At 44.1% G+C, this 27,458-nt stretch overlaps 1 protein-coding gene across 3 annotated transcripts in view; it reads left to right on the forward strand.

Annotated features, from left to right (window-relative positions):
• Positions 1–1,288: 1,288 nt before the first annotated feature.
• ACTR3B (actin related protein 3B) overlaps positions 1,289–27,458 on the forward strand; it is an 80,628-nt gene continuing 54,458 nt past the window's right edge. For 2 of the 3 annotated variants that reach the window (XM_039230714.1, XM_039230715.1), the window contains exons 1-2: positions 1,289–1,385; positions 18,172–18,227. In XM_039230714.1, coding sequence (XP_039086645.1) covers positions 1,342–1,385; positions 18,172–18,227 — 100 coding nt within the window. In that variant the 5' untranslated portion in view covers positions 1,289–1,341. The remainder of the gene's footprint in view (positions 1,386–18,171; positions 18,228–27,458) is intronic. The other variant, XM_039230721.1, reaches the window with a different exon arrangement.

Below are 27,458 nucleotides of genomic sequence, written 5' to 3' on the forward strand. Positions count from 1 at the left end.
TTCTGACTAGGGCCTTGAAAGAATGGGAGCCGGGCAGTCCCTTGGCAAAACACAAAGTGGGCAAGTCAGTCTTTGTCCCTGGCCTTGGGGTCCTATACTGGGATTCCTCCATCCTCTTGACTTTTCATTTCCCTCTCATCTTCTATTTCTCTCTCTAGTTCCCTTGGTGGGGGTGCGGGTGGGGGTGGGGGTAGGGGAATGATCATGGATTACCTAGAATGACCAACTAATCTATTACTTCTTCTAGGGAAAAAACACATTGCTTTAAAACTAGTTAAACTATATGGAATTATGTCTCCAGAAAGCTCCTAAAAATTGTCACAAATTTATGATAGGGCAGGAGCTGGAGGCAAGTGGGACTTTCAGCACCCGCATAACATAGTAGATAGGTGCTTGTCTGCTTTGGTCCCCCACTTTTTTAAAAAAAAAGTTCATTTGTTCATCTATATTTTTTAAGTAATCTCCACATGCAACGTGGGGTTTGAACTCAGGACTCCAAGCTGGAGAGTCACACGCTCTACCCACTGAGCCACCCAGGCACCCAGGTGCCTAGTTTCAGTAAGAACTTTGGGTCATCTCATGCTTGGTACTTAACAATATTTTCCCATGATGCTCTTGGTGTAGCGTTAACTCCATCTAAGGTCATTGATTCCGTCAATTCTGACGGTAATTGTTTTGTCTTTGTGGTAAGGGTTATTCATTCATTCACTCAACAAAGAGTTGGATGCTTCCCATGTATGCACAAACGCCATGCTAAGCGCCAGCATGGTGAGCATCGTCAGTGGTAAGACGGACCCGAGCCCTATCCTGGTGGCCCTACAGTCCAGTGGGTTGGGGCTGCGGGGACCTATAAATAAATTAATATTAAAAATTTGCTCCGAGCTTGGTCAATGAAAGCAGTAGGTTGTTGAGATAGAGTAAGGCGCAGGGAGGGGACCTGGTTAGGATGATTAGGGACAACTTTCCTGAGAAGGTGACATTCCCGGCGAGATTTACAGGATGAGAAGGAGACAGGCCCCGGAAACGAGGTCACGTTCACGGTAAGTCAGTTAAAAATAGCCCCCAAGCTCCCCGGCAGAGGTTTCTGACGTCCGCGCAAGCCGGCCTCGCCGCCAGCACTAAAGATGGCGGGCGGGCGGCGGGGCGGGGCGGGGCGTGCCCGCAGCCTGATTGGCCGGCCGGGCAGCGTCACGTGGGCGGCCGCCGAGCATCCGGGCCCCCCGGCGGCGGCGGCGGCGGCGGCGGCGCTGCGGAGGCTCCCGGGAGCGGGCGGCGCGGCGAGCGGACGGCGGCGGCGCCTCCCGGGCCGCCCGAGCGGGCCGAGCGGCGCGCGTGCCGAGCATGGCGGGCTCCCTGCCTCCCTGCGTGGTGGACTGCGGCACCGGGTAAGAGCCGCCGGCGCCCGCCCCGCTCCCGCGCGGCCCGCCCCCGCCCCGGCGCCGAGCACCTGCCCCGCGGCCCGCCCTGCCTCACCTGGCGGCCGCGCCGCCTCCCGCCGCGGGGCCCGGGCCCGGCCGCCCACCTGCGCGCCCCGCCCTCTCCTCCCGGCCCGCGGGGGGCCGCGCGCCTGCTCGCCTTGCGGGGCGCGGGGGGCGCGGCGGGCCTCCCACTCCTCCCGGCGCCGGGCCGCCGCAGCCCCCCTGACGTGACCTGACCCTCCACCTGCCCGCGCGAGCCCCTGCCTGAGACCCGCCCCCGTCCCGTGCCCCCCACGCGCATGCCCCGTCCGGTTAATAATTCGTTGCCACTTGCTCGTGGAGGTCTTTACGTCGCTCTGCCAACTTGACACCTTTTGTGCAGCCCGCTTGGCTCCCTCGTGGGCTTGACCGGCTCCCCCAGCCCGAGCTCTCGCTTCACTTTGCGTTCATTTGCCTTTTCGCCTAAAAAAATATGTTAAAAAGACTCCATTTTGGAAAACAAAGTCTAAATTTGGGAAAGCCTTGTTTTTTTAATTTTTATTTTTTTTGGTGTGTGGTCTAGTTTTTTCATTTTTCCCCCCTTCTTTACTCTTTGGTTGAGATAGTTTCTTTTGGTGTTAACAACATGCAAGAGAGACCTTAGGACATTTCCCCTACTCGAGGGTCCCACGCTTAGCTGATGTCAGGAAGGTGAATCCATCCAGCCCGGACTTTGGAACTTCACCTGCTTGCGTTAGGGAGGAGGTACTAAATAAAATAGCCTGGAACTAAAATTGAGCCCCTTAAAGGTTTTCCGACACGAGATTTTAGATATTTTTGCCATAAAGTCTTGCAGTGGCATGTTCACCCTAACCTTGATTCTTTTCTGTAGAAAAATGCACTTGGTTTCGTTTCCTTGACAACCTTGTGGGGGTGTCGTCTTTAATTTGTTACAGTCCCTCTCGTACTGATTGTGCTTTCATTTGCCGCTGGGGCCACCAGCATTGGGAAAAACAGCCTCTTGGCTAATTCTTTTTGAAATCAGCATTTGTATCAGAGGTCCTGTGGCTCTTTATTTTAGAAGTTGTTTTGCTACCCCAGACAGAAGCCAAGTTCAAAATTGATACGAACACTTTCCTCCCAGTTGTTGGCGTCTCAGGCATTCGCTTCCCCTACAGTATCTGTGTTCATCCCATGCCTGGCCGAGGTGTGGTTGTGTCAAGAGTGCAGGCCACAGGGAAACGTATTTTTCATTCCCACACGTGCCTGTGAAATTCGTGTATTTTGTATTTTTGGTCTTGTAAACATACTGGAATCTAAAGCAGTTCTTGGCAGTTGCGCTGAGTCGATGCCCACGAGTTCGTCATACCTTTAGTTAGTGAGCTGGGAACCTTACTCATTCTTCTTGCTATAAATGTCTGCAACATAGTGCTCAGTTTTGACCTTTTGAGGTAAGTGAGAAATGTAACTTAGCTTGCTTGGAGATTAAACTTCAGTTATATCACTGTTTGTGACCCGCTCCCCTCTCCCCGCTTCAGTGCAGGTGTTTTGTGTCTGTGCTAGACTTTGGCAGGGAATCTTCCCAGGGGGTTCCACACTGACCTATTCCGTCAGGGAGATGACTGACTGATCAGGAATTCCCAGAGCCCAGTAGATGGTTAGAAGGAGTAGCCGGGGAGGGCTTAAGTAAACTTAAGCATGTCAATAGTACTTATTTCCCCAGAGAGTAAAAACTATTTTTGGATTTCCTTTAACCTCCAAATAGGATTTTTAAAAATACACATAAAAATCACCAGGACCAAGGAGAGAGGCATCCTCAAGCTGTGGACCAGTGGCCGCTGTAGGTGGGCCTCGGATTTGGCCTCAGTCTCCCTGTCTGACAATTATGAGAGTCATTGTCAGTTAGGTAATTGTTGTTAGGAAGGAATACTTGCTTCACAGGTGAAAAAGCTTTTTTTCTAGTATGAAATTCTTTTTTTAAAATGTTTTATTTATTTCTGAGAGAGAGAGAGAGAGAGAGAGAGAGAGAGACAGTGTGAGGAAGGGAGGGTCAGAGAGAGAGGGAGATACAGAATCTGAAACAGGCTCCAGGCTCTGAGCTGGTGGTCAGCACAGAGCCCGACGCGGGGCTTGAACTCACAAACTGTGAGATCATGACCTGAGCCGAAGTCAGACGCTTAACCGACTGAGCCACCCAGGCGCCCCTCTAGTATGAAATTCTAAAAGAAAAATTCACATTGAACTGTATATAGTGAACAGTAGTGATTTAGTAGACAGTGTACCAAGTAGTGTATACATATACATATATATATATATTTTATAGCAGATAGATTTTGTCTCTGTAATCCCACCTCCTCTTCAAATAGTCCCTGAGGCCACCTTAGTGAGCACAAGTGTGCTGGGGGCCAGGAGAATATGGACCGAGGTACCTGTTTTATCTGAAGATAAAGCTTTGTTTATTTAAAGGGATTAGTGTGTGACAGAGTTTTAAGAGAATATTCCACACATTCCAGTCTTGCTTCTCAGCTTTTATTTTGCATTTTTAAAAAAGGTCTTAAGGAATCTCTACACCCAACATGGGGCTCTCGAACCCACAACCCCGAGATCAAGAGTGGCACACTCCCCTGACTCATCCCGCCAGGTGCCCCTTTTCTTACATTTCTAAACTTATTTTGAAAAATAAAAATTCACATCTACTGAAAAGCTACAAGGAGAATACCAAACTCCTATATATTCACGCAGCTTCACCAGCCGTTAACATTTGCTCCAGCGTCCTCTGTATTAACTGAACACGGTATTTTTTTTCTGAACCGTTTGAGAGCAAGTTGCAGATCTTGTGCCCTTCTGTGCTGAAGCACTTCAGTGCATACGGGGACTGTCTCTTCTGTCATCGCAGACCAATGACTAACGTAGGAGCGTCTAACATTTGTGCAGCCGTGTTCTGCACGCAGCCTGGAGTCCCCGGACTGGCCCCGAGATGCCTCGCCGCCTCTCCTTCCCTCCCTTGTCCCGCATCACACCTTGGGTTTCGTTTCAGATATCGTCCAACCGGACCAGTTTTCTGGTAGCCGTTTTCTATTTTTCAGGACATTGTTTTTGGGAGCCAGTTGCTGTGTAGATTGTCTCTCGGTGTGGGCTTGTGTGGTGTTTCCGCAGGATAGATTCAGGGCACGCATGCAGTTTTGTCGGGAATGCCACACCAGAGGCAGCCTCTGAGTGCATCCTGCCGGAATACCCCACCCCCAGCGTTATCCGCATATAGTTGACAGAGAACGTTGTTGAAGTTCAAGTTGTACGACATTTTGATTTGATATATTTTATCTATCACAGAATGATTCCCACTGTAGCTTTAGCTAACACCTCCCTCACATCACATAGTTGCCATTTCTTCTTTGTGGTGAGAACGTTTAAGGTCTCTTAGCAACTTCCAAGTGCATAAGACAGTCTTATTGACTGTAATCACCGCACTGTGCGTTAGATCCTCAGAGCTTCTGCCTCCAGTCGGAGGGCTTAAAATAGTGATCTACCTCTTTTTTGATCAAGCTTGCTTGGGTTATTTGGGTGGAGTGATGTCCACTCGATATCTCCACTGAACAGTTTTCCCCTTTGTGATTAATGTCATTTATGGAGAGAGATTTAAGATTATGCCTTAACATGAACACCTATTCTTCTCTTAAACTTTCACCCATTAGTTAACTGTGTCCACTGGTGATTTTTGCCATAATTGATTATTGCACTGGGGGTTGCCAAATCGTAATTATTTAAACTCTAGCATTATTTCTACAATTATTAGTTAATGTTTTACTATAAGGCACCCTTTTCCATTGTTCTCATTTATTTATCATTTGTAGGGGCAATTGTTTTATTCAAAAGTTTGTAATCCATTATGTCATTCTTAATGTATTCAGTGGATTTTTATCTGTTATTGCCATTATTTGTTTTGATCCTTAAATTGTCCCAGATTTGGCCAATAATGCCTCATGGCATTTTTATTTGGATTCTATTAAATTTATAAGTTAATTTAATGAGAACCAACATCTTTATGATGGTGAGTTCTCCCATAGAAGAACTTGGCTTAGCTTTCCATTGTTCAAGTCTGTGTCTTTTAGGAATGCTGTTTCCTTCAGGTAGATTTATTGTTAAGTTTACACATAGGTCTGTGATTTCTGTTTTATTGTCATAAATGGAGTCCGTCCCTTCCTTCCTTCCCTCCCACAGGGCTTGAACACAAAACCTTGAGATCAAGATCTGAGCTGAGATCCAAAGTCTGACACATAACCAACTGAGCCACCCAGGCACCCCAATGTGTCTTCTTCATTTTGTTTTCTGTTTTTCTAGAAGACATTAAGGCTATTAGTGTTTGTGTGTGTGTGTGTGTATATGTGTGTGTGTTAATTTTGTAACTTGCTACTTTACAAGATACTTCTATGTTTGTATGATATTTTCCCTTGATCTTTAGGGTTTTCCAGATAAAAAAGATCTTTGGCAAATAGAGAATGTTTTATCCCTTGGGTCCCATTGGTAGGGACTTTTTTTTTTTTTGACACTGTAGTGACCATTACCTCCAAAATAATGTTAAATAGGAATGGAGTAGTGGGCATTATTATTTTGTTCTTTAGTGGGACAGCTTCTGGTGTTTCTTTAAAAAATTTTTTTTAAAACATTTATTTATTTTTGAGGGACAGAGGAAGAGCATGAGCAGGGGAGGGGCAGAGAGAGGTAGAATCCAAAGCAGGCTTCAGGCTCCAAGCTGTCAGCACAGAGCTGGACCCGGGGCTCGAGCCCATGAACCGTGAGATCATGTTCAGAGCTGAAGTTGGATGCTTAACTAACCAAGCCACCCAGGCACCCCAGCTTCTGGTGTTTCTAAAATAATGTACTGGCTTTTGGGATACTGTGAGTGTGTATATGTGTGTCTACATACACACATGTAGACACAAGTATACAAATACATATGCATACACATGTATGCAAGTATATGTATGTATACACATGTATGCAAATATACGTATGTATGCACATGCATGCAAACACACATGTATGCACATGCACAAATACATGTCTATACATACCATATACACATGTATACAACACACAGCACACAAATACATGTATGTACACATGCATGCAGACACATGTGCCCAACACATACAAATGCACACACGTGTATAAATACATGTATGTATGCATATGCATATACACATCTTGTTATTAATCAGTTTTTATTTTTTGGAATGTTTACAACATAAATGGGTGTTGGATGTTGTCAGAGATCTTTATCATAAATGGAACGGGTAGTTTTCTTCCTTAGCCAGTTAGTATGATGGGTTATATTAATGGATTACCTAATATTGAACCACTCTTGCATTCTGGGATAATCCCCATTTGATCATGATGCATTATTTTTTGATGTGTAGGTAGGTTGTATTTGTTAATATTTTATTTAGATTTTTGCATCAGTGTAAGTGAAACTGATTAATAGTTTAGTTTTTTGGTGTAATCATTGTCAGATTTTGGAATCAGTGCTACACTCTCTTCATAAAACAATTAGGAAGTTTTCCTTCTCTTTCTATGCTCTGGGATAGTCTGGGATAGTATTGGGATTACCTGACTGTTAAGGTCTTGGTAGAATTCTCCCATGAAACTGTCTGAACTTAGTGCTTTCTCGAGGAGACATTTCTTCTGCTCACCCTATTAGAAGCCTGTGGGACTTTCCATCTCTAGTGGAATCAATTTTGTTGTGTTGTATTTGTGTAAAAAAATCTTTTCATCTAGATTTTTCAAATGTATGTATATGGTAGCCCCATGATTTAAAAAAATGTCCTCTGCTCTTATGGTTAGTTTTCCTTTTGTCACTGAAATTTATTTATGTGTTGTGTTTTCATCCTTTTTTCTTGGCTTACCTAGTGACTTGTCTTGTGGATCTTTTTTCAAATGATGAGCTTTGGGGTTTACTTATTAGTTATTATTTGTCTGTTTTTTGACTCATTGATTCTGCTTTTATCTTTATTTCTTTTTTTCTGCTTTCCTTTATTCTGTCTTTTTATTTTTGAACTAGACGTTAAATTCATTTTTATTTTTTCCTTTACTTGAAAAGGCCTTTATTACTACAATATACTGGCTGACCTATATTAGGTTATATGTATCCCTTAGCCTTGGGTTTATTTTTTTTATTGTAACTTCCAAACAGGTTTTGTATTTTTGTTTTGAGTTTCCCCCATAACTCAATATTTCTATACCAGCATGTTTTAAGATTTTCAGGTATATGGGCCTGTTTGTTTTTTTATTTTGCTTTTAACTCCTAGTGTTATTGCAGTATGTTCACAGAGTGCCGTTTGCCTTGTTTCTGTTCTTTGGACTTCATGAGGTCTAAGACATGGTCAGTTTTGTGAGTGTTCTGCATGGGCGTGAAGATCTGTTCCCTACTAGTGTGTCCAGAGTTCAAGTGTGCCTGCTGTGTGAGCCACTTACTAACGATGTTACTCGGGCCTTCAGAGCTCCCCCACTAACTGTGTGTTGGCCTGAGAGTGAGTGTTAGGTCTTCTGCCCTTCTTTCCCCTCGCCTTATGAAAGGGGGTGCTGCCCCACTGGGTACCTCTGTGTCAGTAGCTCCTGTCCCCCTGAGCTGTTACGTTAGCGCTGTGATGGTGTCCCGTGTTCAGGGGGCTTTCTGTCCCCTGGGAGTCCCAGTTGTACTTTGTCAGAGAGTAAAAGGATGCTCAAAAACACGCCAGACTAACAGCAGGAGTGCTATTTAAACACAGTGTCAGAAGCTTTACATGAAGCAAGCGGTTCATTTAGTCATTTATTTTTGGGTTTACATAAAAATTTCTGATCTTATCAGGGTAATATGCACACTAATGAAAAGTCAGATGGTGCTTAAGGCTTCTGTGAAGGCACAGGGGTGTCGTCCTGCCTCCTTTTCTCTTTCTCCAGAAACAGCTGCTTTCAGCTTTTAATTCTGTATCCTCCAGCATTTATAGATTTCAGTGTTTCTAAATAATACGCACATCAGTCTATTTTTTGATAATCAGTTTTTCACATAATCTCTTTAATTCTTTCATCCTGGGGCGCCTGGGTGGCTCAGTCCGTTAAGCGGCAGAGTCTTGATGTCGCTCAGGTAGTGATCTCACAGTTTGTGAGTTCGAGTCTGAGTCGGGCTCCATGCTGACAAGTGCAGAGCCTGCGTGGGATTCTTTCTCTCTGCCCCTCCCCCGCTTGTGCTCGCTCCGTGTCTCTCAAAACAAATAAATAAACTTAAAAAAGAAAAGGGTTAAATTATCTCATCCTGCCTTCGCCCTCTGTCTCTCCTTCCCCGTTCTCCCAGTAGGGATAGATTATTGCATTATCCGGTTAGTTTGTGACGGATGTTTGTGTTACCATGCGTATGCAGATACACTTCCTCATTGGTTAAAGTGTGCCCTAATGATTTGTTTCTCTTAAATGTGGTTGTTATGGAAGTTCACGATTGCCTCCTTGGGTTTCTTTGTATCCACTGCTAATTACTTTCCATATCTTCAAGTAGCCAGCTTCCCACCACAGTTTTCCACAGGGTTAATCAGGTTATAGAGCCCACCAGGCAGTTTGTTTTTGGAGATGTTCCCTCTGCAGACTTCAGTCCTTCCCTCTGGGGTGGTTGCTTCCCACGCCCGCCACACAGCCTGGGACTTGGCTTATAACCTTCTAGGCATTTCCTTTGCCCCTCTCCTGGGTTGAGTCGGTTTCCTGGGTCCTTCCTTCTGCTGCCGGCTTGCCTCCCCGCTGGCGGCCCTCCAGTAGCCAGCTCCGTGAGGCTGGGAAGCACCTGCGGGCGCAGGGATTCTCGCTCAGTGCCCTTGACCTGCCCGTGCCCCGCGTCCCTTCTTTCCTTCCCGTCCCTTTGTCATCCTGGCATCTCCTGCCGTCATTCTGGGTGCTCACGAGCCTCTCTCCTCTGTGTCCTCTGTTCCACGTCGCCCTCTTTCTTTGGTTTCTCCTTTGTTTTGGCAGAGGGCGTCCTGCAGTAGCTTTCTGAGAAAGGGTGTGCGGGACGGGGATGTTCACCTTGCTTGCTTGTCTGAAATGCGTTCGCTCTAACCCTTCCCTTGGTTGATCACTGGGTGTAGGATTCAGTGTTGGAAGTAATTTTCCCTCAGTGTTTCAGATACTGATTCTTTGTGTTCTTGCTTTTGGTTTTGTTGCTGAGAAGTCAGAACACTTCATAAAGGACTTTGACTCCCCTACTCCCCTTTCTGGAAGTTTTTAGGGTTTCCCGTTTGTTTCTGGTTTCTGAAATTTCACGACAACGTGCCTTGAAGGGAGTGTTTTCCTCTGTTGTGCTGGGCATTTTGTGAGCTCCTGCAGTCTGAAAACTGGCATCTTTGAATTCTGGGTAAAACTTGTAAATTATTTCTTCCTCTGCTGTGTGTGTGTGTGTGTGTCTGTCTGCACGTGCTCATGTGTGTTCTTCTTCTAGAACTCCTGTTGTTCATGTGTTGAATTCTTAGGCCGTTTCTCTGATTTTCTTTCTTTTTTTAACATTTATTTTTGAGAGACAGAGCATGAGTGGGGGAGGAGCAGAGACAAGGAGAGACAGAATCTGAAGCATTCCAGGCTCTGAGCTGTCAGCACAGACCCTGATGTGGGGCTCGAACCCATGGACTGTGAGATCATGACCTGAGCCAAAGTCAGATGTTCAACCGACTGAGCCACCCAGGGCCCCCGTTTCTCTGATTTTCAAACTTTTCCTCTTTTGTTCTCCATCATTCTGTCTCTTTTCCTTCTGGATATGCTTTGCCTTTTTTTCTAGCCCTTCTCTTCAGTTTTTTCCATTTTTGCTCTTATTTTCAATTTCCAAGAATTCTTTTTGTTTTCTAAATGTTCTTTTGCTAATAACATCTTGTTTTAATTTTTGAATGTAGGATCTTCTCATAGGGTATTGATGATGGTGTGTTTTTGTAGTGGTGTCAGTGCGGTTTCTCCCTATGTAGGTTTTATTTTTTCTTTTTAAAATAGTTTTTAAATGTTTTATTTTTGAGAGAGAGAGGAAAGTGGGGGAGGGGCAGAGAGAGTGGATCAGAGGATCTGTAGCAGGTTCTGCACTGACAGGCTGACAGCAGCGAGCCCGACGTGGGGCTCGAACCCACGAACCGTGAGATCATGACCCGAGCTGAAATCGGACGCTCAACCGACTGAGCCACCCAGGTGCCCCAGTCTTGATTCTTCTGAGGTTTGATTTGTGTGTTTTTATCTGTGTTCTGTGGTAGAGGCTTTCCTCAGATGTTGGTAGTTTCTGGCTAGCTGCTTATGATTAGAAGTCAGAAGATTAAAAACTCATTGGACTCTCTGAATGTGTAGATTTGCTTATTGATTTGAGCTTTACCAAGGGTGATACAGGCAGGTTGTTTGTTGGGGAGTCTTCTGGCATTAGGGCCTTTCGGTCCTTCCTTTTGGGCTGGTCAGTGTCCCCAGAGACAACCCTTGGGGTCCTCTGCATGGGGGGCTGGGCCTGGGGGCTGGGGTTCTGAGAGGGGAGGAGGGAGCGGTGGGGCAGGGTGTCTGAGCCATCGGCTTCTGCCATGAACACAGTCAGGTGCCCCTTTGTTTTCTGGATGGTGCTGGTGTCGCCCATGCCCAGTGACTGTCAGTGGAGACCCTTGCTCTAGTCTCCAGAGAACCCACTTGCAGAGTGCACCGGGGTCATGGGAGAGCCGTGGCCCAGCCGTGGATGGAGGGGAGGCTCACCCGGGCCCCCTGGTTGGGCCCTTGGTCTCAGTCCCACAGGGGTCCGTCCAGCTCCCAGGCCCACCGCCGTCAGGATGCAGGCATGTGTGCTGGGCTGGTTCTCAGCCGTGGCCTCTGCGGGCTCTCTTCTCCCAAAGCCAGAGTCCCCGGTCCTCCGCCCTCCGGAGCCAGGCTCCTGCTGGTGCCTCCCCTTCTTTCCTTCCCGTTGTTGGGAATTAATGGACCTTTAAAAGTCATTTTGCTTTGACTTTTGTGGGGCTTTGGGACCAAAGGAAATAATGAAATCATATGTTTAGTCCACCATTGTACTCTGGAGGTTAGAGTTCACTTTATACTGATCAGCATCCACAGAGAGACTGTACCTCGTGATCTGTTTTCTGAACCTAGGGCAAAAAACACCGCATATAGAAGGACAAACGGACAAGCCTGTTTGGTAACGTAAAGTTCACAGATCAATAGACAAAAGAAGGATATTGCATGTAGATAAAATAATAAATTTCAACTTGTATATTGAACTCTTTGTCCTAAGAACAGAGACTACCCTTTTCTATTCACTAGCCCAAGGAGCGTTGGAAGACCTTGATCATGTGTTAATTTACAGTGTAGAGAAGGTGTGTATTATTACGAACTATAATTAAGATCTGAGGATAATTTTAGTGTCATGACAACCATATTCTAAGGCAGTTGTATTCCCCCCTCCCCCACCCTTTTTTTTTTTTAACTGAAGACTGTAGGAAGGAGTAGAGCTATTTTGGCTGAAGTTTGGGGTTTGGACTGGACCTCAGAAGGGGTCTTAATCAAAAGAATCTCCCTATAGGATACAGTTTAAAAAACACTGTTCTAGGATTTGACATTTCCACTTTTAAACGTAGATTAATTGAGCTTAAATTGTCACCTTCTGCTCTAGACACATGGCTGTAGGAGGAATTTTAACTATATATAAATATGTTGAGTTGACAGTAGATTAATTCTCTTGACTGCAGAATTGAAAAGTCTGTGTTACTGCTGTGGAAAAATAGTGGCGTTTAACAGAAGAGTGAAAGAAGCTTTGCCCAAGAGCTGTTTAAAATGTTTGGGGCAAATGAGGATATTTTGTATTGACAGAAAGAGACTGTAGGAGGCGGGGGACGGCAGGAGTGGGGTGCACGGGGTAGGCTTGGAAGTGAGCCTTGGTGTTTTGAAGTTTGAGCTGAGAGAATGTACGTGTTTAAAAGGCAGAGTGGTAACTATGGTACCATTTTATTCAGCTGTTCGTTCTGTCTCCACGTGAGAAAGGGCCTCTGGTCAGGATGCACGGACGTGGCACTGAACTTGAGAATGTGGCAAAGTTTGTGTGTCTCTGAAAGCGACGCCTGCCTCTGCTGTGCCGGCTGTCCTTCCGGGAGATGGTGTTCAAACAGAAAACCAACGGCTTTTAAAGTAAAAGTTGTTGGCCTTGAGTCCTTATGCACACATATTTGGGACAAGTTGATTGACACAGCTCTCTCCAGTCGGATGAAAAGACATACATAGAACTGGAAGAGAAACGACATGAAATTTTAGTAAAGCGAGGGGCTTTCAAAGTGGAAACTACACAGGAAGTTGTTCAGGAAGATAAACGGTAGATATGATCATCTAAACTGTCAACAGTTATATTCCAGGAAATGTATAACTGGAAAAATTGGCGATGGATATGAGCAGCATTGGTATTCTCAGTATGTAAGAGTTTGCACAAACTGATAAGACACTAAAGCTGCAGTCGAAAGTTATCAAAGGGATGTAGGTGGAAAAATACACATGGCTAGTATGCCTCCAATAACATTTAATGGTAGCAAAGTATCAAATAATGGGATCCTTTTACTTTTGGAATTAGGAAATATTTTCTGGAGATGGCAGTATTTAACATTAGGTAGGGATTATTGTCATTCCCTTCTTACGGATGAAGAAACTAGAGTATGGAGGGCTTAATTTAGTTGCCTGCAGTAACACAGTGCTGCGTTTTGAACCCAGCATTGTGACTCCAATTAAACTCCCTTACGTCACAAATATGTCCTGTTTTGCAGCTCCTTTCAGACTGCATTGCCTGTGTATGGCGGTAACAGAACTCTGCTTCATTTTTGATGGCTCTAGCATTTTATGGAATGACTATAATTTACTTAGTACATCCCGTATCGATGGCATTTGAGTGTTTCCACCATTTTGTGTTGGTTTGCTATTATAATGCTGCAGTGAACATTTTTCCGTTCCTGTCTTTTTTTGCCTACACCAAAAAGTGCTTCCGTGGGATAAATTCCCAGAAATGTGCCATTTGGACAGTACGGTATATGCATTTGAAGTTCTGATAGAGAATGTGATACTTGGTGTATAATGACTCTTCAGTTTCTTTTACTATCACCCATGTTTAGCTTACTACCACCATCTTCAGTATTGGCCCAAATTTTGAATGGTCTTGCAGTTAATTTGTAGCTGAATTTAACGTTTGCTCTTTCTTTTCTTTCTTTCTTTTTTTTTTTAACATTCGTTTATTTTTGAGCGAGAGAGAGCAAGAAACGGAGAGGCAGAGGCAGAGGCAAAGAGAGGAGACACAGAATCAGAAGTAGGCTTTAGGCTCTGAGCTGTCAGCACAGAGCCCATTGAGGGGCTCGAACTCATGAACTGTGAGATCATGATCTGAGCCGAAGTCGGACGCTTAACCAACTGAGCCGCCCAGGCGCCCCAATGATATTTGATGTTTCCTAAAAGAATCTTCTTATGTAATGTTTCTTAAAACAATCTTCCTATGTAAGAGTAAGACCTTTCTCAGTTTATTTGCCTGCTTGTGTACTGAGAGTCCTTCATACACATCTACCTGTCTCTCTCTCTCTATCCATCCATCTGTAGAGTTTAGTCCTGAAGGTAATATTAGTCCACGTTGTCGCCATTGCAACTAGGATCTTTTCATACCACATAGACTTCCAGTTGTTCATTAGGTAGGAAAGTTGTTGATTTTTGTCTGCTTATTTAGTACCTTGGCCATCTTACTGAATTTTCTATTTCCTTTAATTTTCTACTTAATTTCCTTAGATATTCCTGGTCTGCGATTCCCATTCACAAGTAAATTTTTGTCTTCTCCTTTCCAGTGTTACTCCTTTTATTTAGTTCCTTGTGATTTATATGATCTAGTGATTTCTAAGCATGCTGACCATCAGAGCCACGGGGTCGGGGCAAGGGATGTTAAGAATACAGGTGCCCAGGCCGCCTCCCTGGAGATGTCTCTTGGTGATTCCGGGGCAGGTACTGGGCATCCGGTATTTTAGAAATTTCGCCAGTGACCAGTTCAGCAGGGTTGTTACATTTTTTCTGAGAGTCTATCCAGATGATCTTAAACTGGCCTGCCAGAGAAAGTAGGCCATGCTGCAATAGAAAACTCTGCTTGAAATCCTTTCTGGTAGGTAAACGTTTTGAGGAGTCCTTTGCAGGTGGGCCCGTGCTTCCCCTCCCTCTTCATTACCCTTAGAGTTTGCCTGCTCCATGCGTGGCTTCTGGCCAGTAACCTGCTTGGAATAAAATAATGCTGCTTTGTTTTCCTAAGTGGTGTCTGGTACATGGTCTGTATTCAAGAGTTGTGTTTTACTTGTTGGTTTTGTTTTGGTCTTGCTGTTTATGTACATAGTTGAGCTCGATGTGAGCTCATCTCTACTGGGCCATGCCAGTCCAGCACTGGGTCATCCTTGGAGAGAATTGGATGGTGAGCACTTGTTAGTTTACGTTTACAGGGTTCTATTTAATAGGTTCTCATTGAAGTTTGGTATGAGCCTGGCTTGATGAAAATTTTATTAAAATTTTAAATGTGAATGTTTCTTAAAAAAATCTTGTTAGACATATGTTACATTGTGGTTATTCAGAGAAACTAAACCTCAAGTGTGTTTGATGCTTTATAAGGGGAAGCACAGAAAACTAAAGATACGAAGTTACTGTAAGTGATCAGAATCCTTGTACTTTTGCCATTGTTCTTAACGGTTTCAGTTCTGGTAGGGGCGTAGGGGAGGATCTTGTAGTCATTTGTTTATACGTAAGAATATTAATGTATCTTAAAAAATTTTTTTGATGTTTATTTTCGAGAGAGAGACAGAACACGAGTGGGGAAGGGCAGAGAGAGAGAGGGAGACACAGAATCTGAAGCAGGCTCTGAGCTCTGAGCTGTCAGCACAGAGCTCGATGCAGGACTCAAACCTACGAACTGTGAGATTGTGATCTGAGCTGAAGTCAGATGCTGAACCAACTGAGCCACACAGGTGCCCCTGAGTTTTAATATGTCTAAATGTTAGTTTGCCTCAGTTATGAAAATCATTGCCTGATGTTACTGATGCTACCTTACCTGCCTGACTCCATGAGAGAGGCCTCCCTTGAAGGCCGTGCTGCCTGAGGGAGCAGGGTGGCTTCAGCGTGTCCGCGTGTCCGCATGCCCGCAGCCGCTGTCGAGTGGCGTGTGCTGGTGGCGTCCTCAGTATTCACTTGAACTTTGGAGCTGTGGGTCTAAACGTGTACCAGCCCAGTTCTGCAGTCTGACCTTTTGCTGCCCTGGGCCATGGCTCATGATTTCAGGGTACAAGGCACAGTTGTGGAAGGAGGTCTGCTGTCTGCTGGCCTCACCTCTTGTGCATTCTGTTTCCACCACAACGCAAGGCGATGTGCTGACTCATGTACGGCAGAAGGACTGAACGTGGCCACAGAACGCACCGTGTGTGCGTTTCCCAAACTTTTCAAAACTTTAAATTAGGAAATATTACACACAGAAAAATAACAGTAAAAAAACTTACATTATTATTACTTTTTTAATGTTTATTTGTTTTTGAGAGACAGAGAGTCAGCATGAGCGGGGGAGGGTCAGAGAGGGAGACACAGAATCTGAAGCAGGCTCCAGGCTCTGAGCTGTCACCCCCCCCACCCCCCCGCCAGTAGGTAAAGTAACTAGCCCAAATTCACACATTTGGCAAATACCAGAGCTGGGTCTTGAATCTAAGCAGTCTGGTGCAGGATGTGGGAGTGCATGGTCGTAACCAATACAGTGCACTCTGTTGACTTTCAGAAATACAAAATACAACAGATAGAGATGATACTGAGCACCTCATTTTAATAAATGTTAACATTTCACTGTATCTGTTTCTTTTTTTCCTAAATAACCTCATCATACAAACAAGTTGTTTCTCACGTGTGGATGACAGATTATGCTTAGCCAGTGGCTCTGGTCTTTATGTGGCCTCATCACATTGTGTTTCTGGCCTTCAGCACCCCGTTTTCCACACCGCCCCTTCCCCCACAGTTGGACAGTAAATCCCTGTCCTTACAAGGGTAAGAACTCATTCAGCAGACATTTATGGGGTGCCTGCCACGTGCCAGGCACTGTGCGGGGGGTGGAGGTGCAGTCAAGGAAAAGAGCTGCATTCTGTCGTCGTACAAACTATAATCTAACAACGCGGGACGGCAGATAATCTGAGTGCAAACTGCCTGATTTCTTTAAACGTGGCCTTTAAACACAACACAGTCTTAAATTGGAGGATTTTCGTGATTTCTGACCTGCTTGTTAGGTCTCTTTAGCCTTGGGTCAGCAATTCAGTGTATTTATATGGATTGTCTGCAATATATAGGTTGCAATATACAGAATGATGGTTGAATTGGGAATTTTTAAAGTTCAGCATATGTTGCCTTCCTTCTGGAAAGTCCCCAGCTCTGGGTCAGCATTGACGCCTTCCTCCGGGTCTGGTGAGGCCTGCGGTGGGGCCCACTTGGTTTGTGCGTCGGGTAATTTGTGGAAGTTGGAGGGCCCACAGTTGGGTCCCAGAAACTCCTGGTATGGCCTGATGACTGTCAGAGCCCAGCCTTGCCCAAGTTCTTGTGGCCCCAAGAATTTGGAGACTGAGCAGCAAGGCATGATTTAAATGGAGCGAACTTGCCGTTTTTGGCTCCCTGCACCTTAATTCATTCACTACGTGTTCAAAAATAGTAAAATTAGCATATGGTAAATTACATTTACAAATCATAAAATTAATTTATTAGAATTTGGAATGTAGTAGCACATCAAAAAATTTGGTATCGAGCATCTTGAAATAATTTATAAAATGGAAGGAATTAACAAAGTGACTTTCAACACTGCCGGGAAGTGTTTTTCTAAACTACGAGCGGTACTGCAGGGTCCAGACTCCACCGCTCACTCCAGTCGGCCTAGTAAGAAAGGAAGGGCTCACGAGTCTGTGATTCTCAATTTTTTATTTCCAGCAGATGGTTCTCAGTGGTGGTCCCCCCCTGCCACTTTTTAAAAAAAAATTTTTTTTTTTTAAATTTAAGGGATTAGCAAATGCTTTTGGAACAGATAGTAGTATTTTGGCATTTGTTTTAGTTAAGACTTTTGGAATCCATCACACAGTGTCTTGACAGAAAATGGGCTCGTTCTGAAATGAGATGATAAAGAGACGCTCCTGTCAGATATTCTCAGGAGGTGGCGGTAGCTGTTTCTAGACATATGCCATGACATTTTAAGAAAATTATATAATCATTTTTAAACCCCGCCCTCCCCCCCTCCAAAAGTTCATGAAGTTTGAGAAGTAAGTGCACTTCTCTGAGAGCCAGCTCTGGAACGTAGCCTGCTTATTCAGATTTGGGTTCTTTTTCTGTTCACCAGCTGCTTGGCTTGGGGCGGCTAAATGAACTTCCCAGTGCCTCGGTTTTCTCATCTGCAAAATAGGGACAAGAGGTACTTTCTTTGCAGGATTTTTGTAAAAAGGAAAAGAGTGTAAAAGCACTTTGAGGCTCATTAGGGACACACAAATTTAATTTACATGTTAATGCATGTGTGCAAAAAGTATTTGCCAGTAGAAAGAAGCTTCACATTTTATGCTTTAATAACAGCTCGCTAATCTGAAATTAGTGTTTGATTCGCAATCATCATAAGCTTCACCCCCCCCCCCCCCCCGCCAAAGTGAATATTTTGAGGCTTGATATTTTAGGGCTTGGAGAGCTTATGATAAAAGACACTAATGGGATCCAGAGGACAGTTCTATTGTCTAAACCTGTGTTGATGACTTTGTGCTTTTAGGTATACCAAGCTTGGCTACGCAGGCAACACTGAACCACAGTTCATTATTCCTTCATGTAAGTACAGCCCCCCACTCCACGTTTGTAGCGGACCCGGGTTCTCGGCACTGCGACCCTGTTCTAGGCATATTCACTGCCTTGCCATCTGCTTTTAGAAGACTGTCCTGCTTACTGGGGAGAGTCATTAATACTGACACCTATTCCTGAATATTGCTGTAGACCGTGGCTGTGGCCTAACCCCCCACCCCTACTTTCTGGCCCTCTGATTCTCTTCCAAGAAAGCCCCTTGTCACTGTCATTGGAGTGGAGCCCGGGTGGTTGGCATGAGCTTTTTGTTCCATCATAAATGTCCGAGCTGCTTTGAAGAAATCCATCTGGTCCTTTAAGGTTCATATGTAATTTTAAGTACAGTTTTATTAACGTAGCAACTTCGTGGACTGAGTATCCATCGTGCTGCACTATTGGCTCTATTGAAAGACCTGTTTTTTTTTTGTTTTTTTTTGTTTTGTGTTTTTAAAATGAGAGGCCTGATGCCCGTTTTATTGTGTTCAGGGTGTCTGCTTTTGTTTACATTTCAGTCAGTAGAGAGTGATGAATGTAAAGAAGCAGTGACCTCACATTTTGGCAAGAGTGCATCCCACCCACTCTTTGTATCCCACAGGAGCCTCCGAGGTGGGACCAGCTGTTTTTAGGGTAGAAGTTTCCTCTGAAACTCTTTAAATTCCAGGTTATTATTTGGAGACCATTTCCCAGAGAAACTTCTATCAGTCCAGAGTGAAGGAAAGCGCTGCCTCCTAAGTGTAGACCTTGTACGATGAATTGTGAGCTTAGAAGGTGTAAGGGATTGTGGGGCCAGGGCCAGGGCAGGGAGAGGCCCTCGTGAGCGGTGTGGAACATTGTGGAACACGGACAGCGTGGGGGAGACGGGGGTTAGCGTTTACTGCAGGGAAGGCGCAGCGTTTCTGGTGCGTATGGGTACTCACCTTACTAGGAGGTGTGCCCTGGACAACTCAAGCACGTTTTATTTAGCTCATGTTCCTTCCTCGCTTGCTGTGTAATTGATCATGAATCTGATTTCTAGGTTTGAACACCCTGGAACCATGATGGGGTGTCCCCAGTAACGGGCACGGTTTGTCTGCTCTGCTCGTTACTTCACATTCATCGTTTGGTGTGGTAGTTTGCCGGTGCTGCTGTTAGGAGGCACCACAGACGGGATGTCGGAAGCAACAAACGTGTTTGATTGCAGAACGGAGGCTCCAAGCCCCGGATCGAGGGCCCGTCGGGAGTGGTTTCCGGTGTGGCCTCTGTCCCTGGTGTTCAGGTGGCGCCTCCTCACTGTCCCCGCATGGCCTTTCCTCTGCGCACGGCCGCAGGAGAGCCCTCTGGGGTCCCTTCCTCTTCTGGTGAGGACGACGATGCTCTTAGATTAAGGCCCGCCTATGACCTCGTTGATCTTTTATTCCTTCCTCATAGTCCCGGTGCCCGAACGCGGTCTCACTGGGGGCAAGGGCTTGAACACGGGAAGTTTTAGGAGACACAGTTAGGTCCCCCACGTTTGGTGCTTTGTAGGCTAGGTCAGTCTTCTGAGAATTTTGTTATGCGAATGCCCCAGAACTTGATCATCCCACGTTGGATTGGTAAATTGGACTTTCTGACTTTTCAAAGCAGATTGGATTTTAACCTTGAGAAGTGCCACGGCTCTCAGAGGCTGACCTTGCACCTTTTGCTTTAGTGCGTTACCGTTTCAAACTGTCAGCTGCACTGAGCTGGCTGGGCCATTTAACCTGTCACCATTAACGGGGAGGAGAATTGAGTCAGTTATTAGCAGGGTTTCAGTCACTGTCACACTGCAAGGCGGCTCTCAGATTGGTGCTGTCAGAACCTTCACAGTAGCAGGAGCTAGAAAGAGCATAAAAATGTCAGAGCGGGGAGTGAAGCACCAGCTACATTGTCGGCTGAGTTTGTTGCAGGAGATGGAGCAGCCCCGGGAGGCGAGGGGAGGAGATTTGGGGGCACAAGTGAGGATGTTGGGTCAGGTCAAGGGCCTTGGTTACCTCGGGCTGTCGGCCTCACTGCTCATCTTAGCTCTGGGAGCTGAACCATCTTTCTGGTTCCAGAGGCTTCATTCACAAGGCGAAGTTCAAGACACGTGTGCTCAGGTGGCACGCGCACAGAGAAGGTGGAGCGCGTGTGGCTGAGTGAAGAGGACTCTGGTGGCGCCGGACATCACCGCTGTCTGCAGGCAGTGGCAGGAAGTGTGGCGGGCATGTGGGGGAGGGCCGCATGACGAGAGACTTGGTTCTCCTGAGGACTTCTGATTTTATGTTGCACCCAGGAACTTCCGGGTTGTTCGCTGAGGGGCTCCCTCGGGCCTGAGCCAGCGGCCTGGAGAGGTGCTGCCTCCCCGTCCGGCTCTCCCTGGGCAGTCCCGCTCCTCTCCAGGTCGCTCCTCTGGGCAGGGTGTTCTGGGTTGTTCCAGTGAGGGTTCTCCCGGCCTTTTTTTTTTTTTCTCTTTAAGTTGTCGGAGTATATTGAGTCATTGAGCGGTTTCTGGCGGCGGAGTGAGGACATGTGTGGTGATCATGTCCACAGGAGGAGCACGTGGGGGGTGCGGGGAGGGCTCGGGAGGAAGTAAGCACGTGGCAGACATTCGGTGTTGGAAGAGTCCGGTGTGAAGGTCTGGTTGGCATCTGGTGAAAGGCTTCATCCTCAGAGGCCCATCTGCACAGGAGATGGAGACGGCACAGAGATGGGTTTTGGGTTTTTTTTTATTGACTAGATAAAAAAATTTTTTTTAAGTTGATTTATTTATTTTTGAGAGAGAGACACAGAGTGAGCAGGGGAGGGGCAGAGAGAGAGAGGAGAGCGAGAGCGAGAGAGAGAGATCGGAAGAGAGAGAATCCCAAGCGGGCTCTGTGCTATGAGTGCAGGGCTGGGTGTGGGCCTTGAACTCACAAACTGTGAGATTGTGACCTGAGCTGAGATCAAGAGTCGGATACTTCATTGACTGAGCCACCCAGGCACCCCTATTGCATAGAGTTAAAAAAATTTTTTTTTAAATTTTTTAATGTTTTATTTATTTTTGAGAGAGAGAGAGAGACAGCGTGAGCAGGGGAGGGTCAGAGAGAGAGAGGGAGACACAGAATCCGAAACAGGCTCCAGGCTCTGAGCTGTCAGCACAGAGCCCAACGCAGGGCTCGAACCCACGAACCGCGAGATCATAACCTGAGCTGAAGTCAGATGCTTAACCAACTGAGCCACCCAGGCGCCCCCAAAAATTTTTATTTCAGCTAAAAAATCTTGCAAATGGTAATATAGCATAAACCTGTGTACCCACCCACCACTCAGAATGAACAAATACTGACATGATTTCATCCTGTAAATATGTAAACCCGTGCATCAGAGTGGGCAAGGTCCTCTCCCTTTTCCTCCAGCCCGTCCCCCTCCCGTGCTCTCCCTCCTCTGCCGGGAGCTTCCTGTGGCCCGTGTGTCCCATCCTGACCTTATGGGAACAGGGTTCCTTAACTGTATGTGGCCGTGTTCTGTCAGGTTAGAACTTTCCAAAGGAGGCCATGCTGTAGACCACTTTCAGCATTGTCCTTTTATAAAGGAAAAAAAAACCCCTCAGTAATAGGGTTTTAAGATTTAGCAAAGTTGATGTATACAGTTCTCGATCAGAGTTCTGGCATTTGAATCTCAACAATTTTTTTTTCATTTGGGCATTTTCCAGTTTTCTCTATTGTACAGAATGGCACAGTAAACCTCACTGTACACACATGCGCTAGTTTCCCAAGAGGAAATAAGGAGAAATGGGGTTGTTTCATTGTGCAGGCGTGCAACTCTTCAGCCTTGCCTGCTGTTGCCAGCCTGGTCTTCTGAGTGCTTGTGCTGAGTCAAGCTCCTGTCGGTGGTGGTGGAGGGTTTCTGCTTCCACGCAGCCTTGACACCAGTTGATATTGGTAGACTTAAATTTTCGCCAGTCTAAAGAATGCGAAACAATCCATCATTTTATAAATTTGCATTTCTCGAGACTAGTAAGGTTGGGCACCTTTCATTGCCTGTTTGTATCTTTGCCCATTTTTCTATTGCATTTTTTTTTGGTCTTTTTTATGGAGTTTTATGGAGTTGTCTTTGTATACTCTGAATATTAATTTGTTGGAAATATCATCTCCTATTTTACGGTGTCTTCTTAAACATTTTTTAAAATCTAGAAATGTAAAATTTTGATATAGTTAAAATATTCAGTATGCATTTTCCATTTATAATTTGTTTCTATCTTGAAAAATGCATTTCTACTCCAAAGTCATAAAGACTTTCTGCATTTTCTTCTGAGACAATTTTGAGCTTACTTTTTGAATATGGTGTAAGATAGTTATTTTACTTATTTTCCAAATGGAAGGACACTTGTCCCAGCACCGTTTATTGAAGAGTGCATCCCAATATGTTACGCCTTTTAAATCATATTGAGGTACCAAATATGCTTGGGAATATTTCTGGTGTTTTTATTTTGTTTCATTTATGCGTTTGTTTATCTCCACTCCAAATTTGTGCTGCCTTAAACATTATTACCTTAGCAAGTGTCTTGATATCTGGTAGGTGTGGTTCCTCTTCCTTTTCTTTTCTCAGAATAACCCCGACTATTCTTAGGCCCTTACTCTTTATTACAGATTTTATTTTATTTAAAAAAAATGTTTATTTGTTTTGAGGGGTGAGAGGGAGAGAGAATCCCAAGCATGCTTGGTGCTGTCAACGCAGAGCTTGATGTGGGGCCCAGTCTCATGAACGATGAGATCATGACCTGAGCTGAAATCAGGAGTTGGGCACCTCACTGACTGAGCCACCCAGTGCCCCCTTTACTACAAATTTTAAAACTAGTTTAATGTCCACGAAAAATTGTAATGGAGTTTTGATTAGAGACACATTTAATTTATAGGTTAATTTGGGAAGAATTTGACATGTTTGTGAATTGAGTTTTTCTATCCATGAATATGGTATATATGTTGTTTATTCATGGCTCTCATGTTTTTCAGTAACGTTTTGTAATAGTCTTCATAAAGCTCATACACCTTTTGCTAGATTTAACTGTAGGTACCCTTATATGTTTGTTGCTCTTGTGAATTTTCTTTTTTTTTTCTTTTTTTTTGAACGAACGGTGCTGCTCTTGTGAATTTTCTAAAATTACATTTTCTAATTAGTCATTCTGGCATATAGGAATGCTATTGAGTTATTTGTTTTTTAATCCAGCAACCTTACTTTCGTCTTATTTGTTCTATTAGCTTGCAGATTCTTGTAAGTTTTCTATTCAGACTCTTAACTGCAAGTAATGATTGTCTCCTTCAAGCTCAGTATTTCATATATTTTTTCTTGATCTTTTGTACTGGCTAGAACTTCCCCTGCCCTAGTGACTAGAGCTGGAGGTAGTGAGTGCTTTTGTTATTCTGATTCTTTTTTTTTTTTTTTCATTTTTTAATGTTTTATTTATTTCTAGGAGAGAGAGAGAGACAGCGTGAGCAGGGGAGGGCCAGAGAGAGAGGGTGTCACAGACTGAAACAGGCTCCAGGCTCCGAGCTGGCAGTCAGCACAGAGCCCGACGCGGGGCTCGAACCCACGAACCGCGAGATCNCAGACTGAAACAGGCTCCAGGCTCCGAGCTGGCAGTCAGCACAGAGCCCGACGCGGGGCTCGAACCCACGAACCGTGAGATCATGACCTAAGCGAAAGTTGGACCCTTTACTGACTAAGCCACCCAGGCGCCCCTTGTTATTCAGATTCTTAAAGACAATGATTTTAGTGTTCCACTAGTCATTGCTCTTGGCTTTTGTGGAAATGCTTTTTTCAGGTTAATGCAGTGCCCTTTCTATTTCTAGTTTACTAAGAGCTGATCATATGGTTTTGGACATTTAAGGTCCTACTATGATGAGTTACATTAATATGTTTTCAAGTATTAAACAGTCATTTCATTCTTGAGGTAAACCCTAACTTCTTATGAGATACCAATTACATGAGAAATTGTATTTGCAAGAATTTATTTGGGCTTTTGCATCAATGTTCAAAAAGTGAGATTGCTCTATAATTTTCCTTTCTTGTACATTTTTGTCTGGTTTGAATATCAAAATTATACTGGCTTTAGGAGATGAGCTTTTCAGCTTTCTTCTCTATTCTTTAGAACGGTTTATGTAAGATAGGAATTATTTCTTGAAGGTTTTGTCAAATATATGACATTCTTTTGAGAGATATACTAGATGTATTAAATTATTATTGTCTGGTTATTACTGTAGCAAATGTTCCTAAGATAGAGAATTTATATCTCAGTTTTGAGCACCTATCTGATAATCTTCCTTAGATTACCCTCAGATGACCTTTTAGCATTTGGAAAATAATCTGTCCCTTCTGGTTACCCACATTCTGTACCCATACAATTTTTTTACTCTGAGAACTTTTACATTTTTCTTTATTAAGTTTAATCTTAGGAGTTTTGGTTCATCATTACGGCTAACTGAAGGATTTTATTTTTTAATTTGTCTAAGTAATTTACAAACTATATTTTATTTGTCTTCAAATATGTAATTTTTAGGTAATTATAGATTCACAGGCAGTGTGAGAGATAGCTTGGAGAGATCTTGTGTGCCCTTCTCCCTGTTTCATCCAAAGCTACATCTTACATGATTATACTATAGCATTAAGACATTGATGCAGTGTGTGTGTGTGTGTGTGTGTGTGTGTGTGTGTGTGTAGTTCTGTGTCCTTTTATCCCATGTTAAATTCCTGTGATTCCCACTACAGTCAGGATGTAGAACCATCATATCACAACAGTCTCTCCTGAGCTATTTCTTTATAACTACACTTAACTCCCCTTCCCCACCATTCCTAACCTTTGGCGATTACTAATCTGTTCCTGTCTCCATAACTTTGTGTGTGTGTTGTTTGTTTTTTTTTTTGAGAATGTTTTATAACTGGAACCATACAGTATATGTCCTTTTGTGGCTGGCTTTTTCACTTGGCATAATGCCCTTCAGATCCATCCAAGTTGTTGTATGTATTGGTAGATGGTAGTAGTATTCCAGTGTATGTACGTACCAGTTTGTTTAAACATTCATGTACTGAAGGACATTTTATTATTTCCACTTTGTAGCTATTACAAATAAAGCTGCTATGAAAACTGTGTACAGGTTTTTGTGTGGACATAATTTGGCAATTCTCTGGGTGAATACTGTGTAGTGCAGTTGCTGCATTGTGTGGCAAATGTATGTTTAGTATTATTCAGAAACTGCCCAAGTATTTCCCATAGCAGCCGTACCATTTTGCATCTCTACCAGCTGTGTACGTGAGAGCCAGTGTCACCACATCCTTGCTAGCATTCAGGGTTGTCACAATATTTTATTTTAGCTGCTCTCATAAGAGTGTAGTGACACCTCATCATGGTCTTAATCTTTATTTCTGTAATGGCCAGTGGCGTTGAACATCGTTTCATGTGCTTATTTTCCATCTATGTATCCTCTTCCATTAAGTGTCTCTTCATGTACTTTGCTCATTTTCTAATGGTTATATTTTTACTGTGAGGTTTTGAGAGTTCTTTGTATACACTAGATGTGACTCCTTTGTCAAATACATGGCTTGCCAACAGTTTCTCCCACTGTGTAGCTTCTCTCTCCGTTGTCTTCGTCGGGTCTTCCGCAGGGCAAAAGGTTTAACTTTTGACACACCAGCTTTTGGATTCATTGGTTTTCTCTGTTTTTCTGTTTTAAATTTCATTGATTTCTGCTCTTATCCTTCTTTCTTGCCTTGGGTTTTAGTTTGCTCTTCTTTTTCTAGGTTCTCAAGGTGGGAACATAGACTATTGATTGGAGACTTTTTCTCTTTTTTTTTAATTAAAAAAATTTTTTCCTAATGTTTATTTATTTTTGAGACAGAGAGAGAGAGAGAACATGAGTCGGGCAGGGTCAGAGAGAGAGGGAGACACAGAATCTGAAGCAGGCTCCAGGCTCTGAGCTGTCAGCACAGAGCCTGACGCAGGGCCCAACTCGCAGACCACAGGATCATGACCTGAGCTGCCATCTGGTGCTTAACCGACTGAGCCACCCTGGCGTTCCCTTTAAAAATTTTTTTTTAATGTTTTTATTTTTTGGAGAGACAGACACAGAGTGTGAATTGGGGAGGGGCAGAGAGAGAGAGGGAGATACTCAACCCACTGAGCCGCCCAGGCACCCCAGAGACTTTTTCTCTTTTTTAATGTAAGCTTTTAGTGTTAAAATTTTCCTAGTTAGCACTGCTTTTGTAATGTCCCAACACATTTTGATATTTTGTATTTTTGTTTCCATTCCATTCATGTATTTTAACTTCCCTGAGATTTCCTCTGTGATCCACTTAGAACTGCATTGTTTAATTTACAGGTGTTTGGGTCATGTTCTTGGAATCTTTCTTTTACTGATTTCTGGGTTTATTCCATTGCACTCAGAAAGCATACTCTGTATGACTTTAATTCTTTTAAAATTATTTATTTTTTACAGTTTATTTTGAGAGCGAGAGTGAGAGGGCGTGTGTGCACAAGTGGGTGACGGGCAGAGAGAGAGAGAGAGAGAGAGAGAGAGAGAGAATCCCAAGCAGGCTCCCTGCTCAGTGTGGAGCCTGATGTGGGGCTCCATCTCAACAACCGTGTGATCATGACCGGAACCAAAATCAAGAGTCGGACACTTAACAGACTGAGCCACTGACTGAGCCAACAGGTACAGCCAACCAACTGTACACATTTAGAATGATTGTAAAATTATTAAAGTTTCTTTTATGGCCCGTATAAGGTTTATTTTGGTTCCACGGGCACTTGTAAACAGTGGAAATTCTGTTCTCGCTGGGTGGCGAATTCTGTATTGTTGCTTGGCTCCCGTAGGTTGATGGTATTGTTGAACTCTGTGTCCTTCTCTCAGGTGTTGAGGGAGAGGCATTGCGGTCTGCAGCTCTGATCGTGGGTTTGTCTCTCTTTCTCACCAGCTTTTTTCTCCTGTACTCTGCCCTTCAGTTCTTTGTTACATGCGCATTTAGGATTGCTGTGTCTTCTTGATGGACTGACCCTTCACCTTTTTTAATGTTCTTCTCAATATTTCTTTGCTATAAAATGTACAGTTTCTGATAGCAATATAGCCAGTCATGCATTCTTTGATTAACATTTGTGTGGATATCTTTTTCTGTCTTTTTACTTTCAACCTACATATATCCTTATATTTGAAGAGTCATGTTCTTTTTTTAAAAAATTTTTAAAATGGTTTTATTCACTTTTGAGAGAGAGAGAGACAG

The sequence above is a fragment of the Hyaena hyaena genome, unplaced genomic scaffold, assembly GCF_003009895.1.
Source record: "Hyaena hyaena isolate Hyena2069 unplaced genomic scaffold, ASM300989v1 scaffold_50, whole genome shotgun sequence".
NCBI lineage: Eukaryota > Metazoa > Chordata > Mammalia > Carnivora > Hyaenidae > Hyaena > Hyaena hyaena.